This window comes from Equus quagga, chromosome 5 (genome assembly GCF_021613505.1).
Source record: "Equus quagga isolate Etosha38 chromosome 5, UCLA_HA_Equagga_1.0, whole genome shotgun sequence".
NCBI classification, from domain to species: domain Eukaryota; kingdom Metazoa; phylum Chordata; class Mammalia; order Perissodactyla; family Equidae; genus Equus; species Equus quagga.
In genome coordinates this window covers 43,052,338-43,059,630 of record NC_060271.1, presented here as the reverse complement: position 1 = coordinate 43,059,630, position 7,293 = coordinate 43,052,338, and the positions used below count along the sequence as shown (strand labels likewise).

General features: G+C 43.0%; 1 protein-coding gene across 7 annotated transcripts in view; it reads left to right on the top strand.

Annotated features, from left to right (window-relative positions):
* Positions 1–7,293, top strand: part of PER3 (period circadian regulator 3) — a 56,783-nt gene that overhangs the window by 38,578 nt on the left and 10,912 nt on the right. For 5 of the 7 annotated variants that reach the window (XM_046661993.1, XM_046661999.1, XM_046661994.1 and 2 more), the window contains 3 exons: positions 942–1,187; positions 1,525–2,222; positions 3,591–3,702. In XM_046661993.1, the coding sequence (XP_046517949.1) occupies positions 942–1,187; positions 1,525–2,222; positions 3,591–3,702 (1,056 nt within the window). The remainder of the gene's footprint in view (positions 1–941; positions 1,188–1,524; positions 2,223–3,590; positions 3,703–7,293) is intronic. The other 2 variants (XM_046661997.1, XM_046661998.1) reach the window with 2 other exon arrangements.

The following is a 7,293-nucleotide window of genomic DNA, read 5'->3' as shown; positions in this document are numbered from 1 at the left end:
GGTTCTCTGCAGCTCCCTGGGTCCTCTGTCTCTGCAGCTCCTCTCCAGCACTCATCCCTGAAGACTGGCCGCCTGGGTCTCCCCAGACTCTTGGCTCTGTCTTCTCTCAGGGGGCTCACCAGGCTCCACCTGGTTTCCCCACCTCACTCCGTGGAAACTCCCTCAAAGCTGGAGCTGGGCAGTCCCAGGGCTCACTTCATTTGTCTGACCCTCAGGAGTCACTCTCCTTCATTACCTGATGTTCAGTGTCTTGAAACTTGTTTCCTATGTTTTGTCCATCTTTTAGTTGTTTCAGGCAGGAAGGTAAATCTCGTGCCTTTTCCTGCGTCTTGGCCAGAGTCAGAAGTCCCACGTGTGCTGTGCTGCTTTAGCCACGTCCGAGCCCACTTCTGAGGTGGAGGGGGCCCACCCACCACACGCCCTGGTGCTGCACCGCGGGGCAGGGGTGGAGTGCATGGTGGGGAACCCCCCGTGACCACCATAAAGTCTCTCGTACTCGGAAGAAGTAATTTTTTAGGGCTAGCGATACATAGTGCGGTGCTCTCTCGTGCCTCTGGGCAGCGCAGCTGCAGCTCCCGCTCAGGCCCACGATCACGAGGGTGAACAACTGACACACTTACAACCATCTGTACCCAGACAGCCGTTGTGTTGTTCACTGTCAGCACAGTGTGCAGTAAGTTACAAGACGTTCAACATGTTGTGATGAAATAGGCTTTGTGTGAGATGGTTTTGCCCAGCTGCGGGCTACTGTCAGGGTTCTGAGCGTGCGTAAAGCAGGCGAGGCTGAGCTACAACGTTCAGTAGATTAGGTGTTTTAAGGGCATTTTCAACTTGCGATGTTTTCAGTTTATGATGGGTTTGTCAGGACATAACCCCATCATCAGGGAGAAAGACCTGTAATTGGTAGGAATTAAAATTAGATCTGCGTTTTTCCACCTCAGCAGAATTGACTCCGGCAGAGGATGCCCCCCAAGCGCTTGAGCCCTGGACCCTAAGCACCCACCCGGCTCCACTCACCTCGGAGGAACGTAGGCACGGGGGGCTCACACAGGCAGTCCTGTCAGCCCACACACAGAAGGAAGAGCAGAACTATGTTGATAAGTTCCGGCAAAAGATGCTGTCCTCACCCTACAGCTCCTATCTTCAGCAAGAAAGTGGAAGCAAAGCTCAATATTCACATGTTCAAGGTAGTTAAATTTTTAAAATATATTCCACTTATCTACATCACCACCAATTTTATAAATCTTACGTAAGTACTGGGGGAGAGAGAGAGTGAAGAATAGGAGTTTGACTTGTTAGAAACTGATGGAGAGAGGCTGAAATAAGTATCTTACAGCAACAGCTTTTATGCAGGATCTCATTCGTCTTTTTAGAGCTACTTTTTGCCATCCCTGTAGTAGACGCAGTTGCTGTTGGCAAGTGTTTATTCGTTTGTAATCTACTTACAATAAGCTGTAAATGGCGTCTTCCTCTTCTTTTGGGGGCTTGGTTTTCCATAATGTGCCTCCCTCTGTGTCCTGTCAGGAGATTCGACTTCCAGGCAGACCCGGTCAGCCGGTTGCCGGAAGGGGAAGCACAAGTGGAAGAAGCTGCCTGTGCCGTCAGATGGCAGAAGCTCCAAGGACACCTTCTGTCCCCACTGCAGAGGAGAGGTCCAGAACGTTCAGCCCCACTGCCCCGCCCCTGCCCTGCCTCCTCCCGCCACCGGCCTGTCCTTCCCAGCTGCAGTGATGGTTCCTGGCCAGGCCCCTTATCTCATACCAGCTTTTCCCCTCCCAGCCGTGAGCCCTCTGGGAAGAGAACACACAGCATCGGGTGCTGCACTGGAGTGTCTCCATAAGCCGCTTCTGTCCAGCGGCTCGCAGTCTGTTTCAGCTCTCCCTTCTCCTCACTTAGACACTTTCTTGACCATTTTCCTGCATGACCCCCCTATGTGTCCTCTGTTGTCACCATCATTCTCCCCATATCCACTTTTGGGAGCAACAGGCTTTTCTGAAATACCATCCTCAGTATCAGCAATGGCTCCAAACCTGGAACCACCGTCTTCAGTCGTCAGCCAAAGGAGAGATGAGGAGAAATGGGAGACACAAAGTGAAGAGCACCCGTTCCTTAGCTCAAGGAGCAGCTCCCCACTGCAGCTAGACTTACTGCAGGAAGCCCTGCCCAGATCCTGGGAGTCTTCAGACCCGACGAGAAGGGATGTTTGCCCAGAAGCTGAGTATGTAAGTGATGCTGTCTTTCAACACACGAGTGAGAAAGCAAATGTAGGTCCTCTGACTGAAATTAGGGCCCTTTCCCTGGGCTCCACACTGATGGCCTAGGTGGACGGTCCGCATTCCAGATGTGGCTGAGACTAAGCGTTGTTCTGCAGAAACGTGCGGTCTGTCTGCAGTCTATTCATTTAGGAAGCAGAGGGAAGGAATCTGCTATGTTCTAGTTTCTTAGATACTTTGTGAGGTTTTTCCCAAAGTGCTATCTTCAAATTTTCTGTGTGAATTGGGCTTTCCCCTCTTTAAAATGTGATATCTAGGTATTAAATGTAACATGTTTGTTGCCTATAAAATATATTTTCTTACAACTGAGGGTATAGTCTGGTAAGACAGGAATAAACCATACTGACAAGACGTGAATTTAGCAATTTTACCTTTTCAGATGTGGTTGTAGGACAACAGATGTGTATGGAGGGGAGAGGAGCCGTTTGTTGTCATTTGTCAGTAAAGCAGGCAGTTTCTAGTTTCACGCTTACACATATCATTTTCAAAAATGAAAATTTGGGGGTCACTTGTCTTTAAGGTTTTACCCCTTTACCTAAAAAGACACTTTCAGATTTGTTTATCAGGTTAAACTTTGGAATATGATGTCCTATATTTAGCTATAGGATCCAAGACAGTGAATATTTACACAAAGTTTTTCTTCCATCTTCCCTTCAAGGTATAATACCCTTTTTAATAGATGTTCAAAATCTGATGATCCAAATCAAGAAAATATGCTCAATTTTGAAAGCCTGATATTCGTGCACTTGCTAGAAATGTAATGCAAGGCAGTGGTCCCAGTGAGCAAAGCCTGGGCCATGCAGTGAGACATGGGTTCAAGTCCCACCCTGTCACCTGGTGGGGAGTGGCTTAGCCAACTCATTAACCCTTCTTTCCTTTGCTTCCTTATTTGAGAAGTGGAAAGATTGATACTTCATCCTCATTCTGAGGTTAAACGGAGTAGTATTTGTGTAGTCCTCCTCTCCAGGCAAGATGAGCTCCAGGAGCAGGAGCTCTTTCTGTTCACTGTTATCTTCCTAGTGTTTGGAACAGTGCTCAGAACATATGGAATGTTCTAGATATGTTTTCTGAATGACAAAAAAATAGTAATAATAAAACGCATACCTGTGTGGTGCCCAGAACATAGTGGGTGCTCAAAAAACTGTAATATCTTTGATGTTATAAAATGGACTCATTCCTGGGGACAGGCTGAAAATGTTTTACGTCTCAGTTGTACACGTACATTTTTCTGTTTAACATGTAAAGTTGAAATCTGCCAGTTGTTTTGTAATATGGTGCTTGAGATGTTAAAATCTTCTCTTGTGTCCTTCCTTCTAGCAGAGTGTTACAGGCAGCAGTGGGAATAGCAACAGTCATTTTATGGCCGGTGAGCTGTCCATGGTGTTACTCCGCCAGGAGTCTCCGTCTGGAACTGGTTCTGCAGCATCAGGTAGTGGACCAAAAGAACCAGTTCTTCAGATTCTGCTGCCAGGAGATCAAAGTGTAATGGGCTGTCTGGTTTGGGCACTGAGGTGGGAGTAAAGTGTATTTTTTTTCTTTTTGCCTTTTGTAAGTTTTATTGGGATATATTTACAGATAGTAAAATTCACCAAATTTAGGTGTAAAAAACAAGAATTCTGACAAATGTCTATTGGTGTGACCACCACCACAATCACCACGTGGAACATTTCCATCACCCAGAAAAGCTCTCCTGTGACCCTTTGCAGTCAGTCCCCTGCCCTGATCCTCCAGCTCCTGGCAGCCCCTGACTTGCTTTCTGTCACTAGATTTGTTTCTTGTGTAAAGTCATATAAATGGGATCTCGGGTGTGCGGTCTTTTGTGTCGGGAGTCTTTCCGTCAGCGTAGAGCTGTAGAGATCCCTCCGTGCTGTGTGTGTCAGTAGTTCCTTTATTGCTGAGTAGAATTACACTGTGTGGATAGCCATTCACCACTTGATGGTTATTCATGGTTTCCGGTTTGAGGCTATTTGCATAATGATGCTGTGAACATGTGAGTCTTTTTGTGGACAAGTGTTTTCTTCTCTCTTGGGTAAATCCCTAGGAATGAAATTGCTAGGTGATGTGGTAAGTGTATGGTTAACTTTATAAGAAACTGCCAGACTTTTTTCCAAAGTGGCTGGCCTGTTTTGCATTCCTATCAGCAACATATGAGAGCTCCAATTTGCAGCACGTCCTGGCCAACACTGGGCATTGGCCACCATTTAAATTTTAGCCGTTCCAGTGGGTGTGTCGTGATACTTCATTGTGGTTTTAATTTGCATTTGCCTGTTGACTAATGGTGGTGAGTATCTTTTAATGTACTTATTTGCCATCATGTGTGTGCAAATCTCTTGCCCATTTTTGGGGGGAGGAGAGTTGTTAGTTTCTTATTGAATAGTAAGAGTTCTGTATATATTCTGGATACAAGTTCTTTATCAGATACTTGTTTTGCAAAAATCTCTTCCCTGTCTGTATGTGGCTTGCCTTTTCATTTTATTATCTTTTATTCTTATGTTGATTTTGAAGAACAAGTGTTTTTAAATTTTTTTGTATTTGAGTTCATAATAGTTTACATCATTGTGAAATTTCTGTTGTGCGTTATTTCTTGTCTGTCACCACATAGGTGCTCCCCTTCACTCCCTGTGCCCACACGCCACTCCCCGTTCCCTGTTAACGACTGAACTATTTTCTTTGTCCATGTGTTTGTTTATGTTCCACATATGAGTGAAATCATATGGTGTTTGTCTTTCTCTGTCTTGGCTTATTTTGCTTAGCATAATTCCCTCCAGGTCCATTCACGTTGTTGCAAATGGGATGATTTTGTCTTTTTTATGGCTGAGTAATATTCCATTATATATATATACCACATCTTCTTTATCCAATCATCAGTCAGTGGGCACTTGGATTGTTTCCATGCCTTCGCTATTGTGACTAGTGCTGCAGTGGACATAGGGGTACATGTGTTACTTTAGATTGTTGATTTCAAGTTGTTTGGGTAGATACCCAGTAATAGGATAGCTGGGTCATATGTTAGTTCTCTTTTTAGTTTTTTGAGGAATCTCCATACTGTTTTCCATAGTAACTGCACCAGTTTGCACTCCCACCAGCAGTGTATGAGGGTTCCCTTTTCTCCACACCCTCCCCAACATTTGTTATTTTTAGTCTTATATATATATATAGTGATTATAGCCATTTTAACAGGCGTAAAGTGGTATCTTAGTGTAGTTTTGATTTGCATTTCCCTGATGATTAGTGATGTTAAACATCTTTTCATGTGTTTATTGGCTACCTCTATATCTTCTTTGGAAAAATGTCTGTTCATATCCTCTCCCCATTTTTTGATCAGGCTGTTTGGTTTTTTGTTGTTCAGTTGTGTGAGTTCCTTATATATTATGGAGATGAACGCCTTATCGGATATATGATTTGCAAATATTTTATCCCAATTGTTGGGTTGTCTTTTTGTTTTGGTCCTAGTTTCTTTTGCTTTGCAGAAGCTCTTTAGTCTGATAAACTCCTACTTGTTTATTTTTTCTATTGTTTCCCTTGTCTGAGAAGACATGATATTCGAAAAGATCCTTTTAAGTTTGATGTCAAAGAGTGTATTACCTATATTATCTTCCAGGAGTTTTATGCTTTCAGGACTTATCTTCAAGTCTTTGATCCATTTTGAGTTTATTTTTGTGTATGGCATGAGATAATGGTCTACTTTCATTCTTTTGCATGTGGCTATCCAGTTTTCCCAACACCATTTATTGAAGAGAGTGTCTTTTCTCCATTGTATGTTCTTGGCACCTTCGTCGAAGATTAGCTGTCTGTAGATGTGTGGTTTTATTTCTGGGCTTTCAGTTCTGTTCCATTGATCCGTGCGCCTGTTTTTGTGCCAGTACCATGCCGTTTTGGTCACTATGGCTTTGTAGTACATTTTGAAGTCAGGGATTGTGATACCTCCAACTTTGCTCTTGTTTCTCAGGATTGCTTTAGCAATTCGGGGTCTTTGGTTGCCCCGTATGAATTTTAGGATTCTTTGTTCTATTTCCCTGAAGAATGTTATTGGGATTCTGATCGGGATTGCATTGAATCTGTAGATTGCTTTGGGTAGTATGGACATTTAACTATGTTTATTCTTCTAATCCATGAGCCAGGAATCTCCTTCCATCTCATTATGTCATTATTTCTTTCAATAATGTCTTACAGTTTTCATTGTATAAGTCCTTCACCTCCTTAGTTAAATTTATTCCTAGGTGTTTTATTCTTTTTGTTGCAATTGTAAATGGAACTATATTCTTGAGTTCCCTTTCTGTATGTTCATTATTAAAGTACGGAAATGCAACTGATTTTTGTAAGTTGATTTTGTACCCCGCAAATTTACTGTAGTTGTTAATTATGTCTAATAGTTTTCTGATGGATTCTTTAGAGTTTTCTGTGTATAAGATCCTGTCACCTGAAAACAGTAAGAGTGTCACTGTTTCACTACCTATTTGGATTCCATTTATTCCTTTCTCTTGCCTAATTGCTCTGACCAAAGCCTTCAGTACTATGTTGAATAAGAATGATGATAGTGGGCATCCTTGTCTTGTTCCTGTTCTCAGAGGGATGGCGCTCAGTTTTTGCCCATTGAGTATGATGTTGGCTGTGGGTTTGTCATATATGGTCTTTATTATGTTGAGGTAATTTCCTTCTATCCCCATTTTGTTAAGAGTTTTTATCATATATGGCTGTTGGATCTCGTCAAGTACTTTCTCTGCATCTATTGAGATGATCATATGGATTTTATTCCTCAATTTGTTGATGTGGTGTATCACGTTGATTGATTTGCGGGTGTTGAACCATCCCTGTGTCCCTGGTATAAATCCCACTTGACCATGATGTATGATCTTTTTGATGTATTGTTGTATTCGAGTTGCCAATATTTTTGTTGAGGATTTTTGCATCTATGTTCATCAGCGATACTGGCCTGTAGTTTTCCTTTTTTGTGTTGTCCTTCTCAGGCTTTGGTATCAGAGTGATGTTGGCCTCATAGAATGTGTTAGGAAGCATTCCA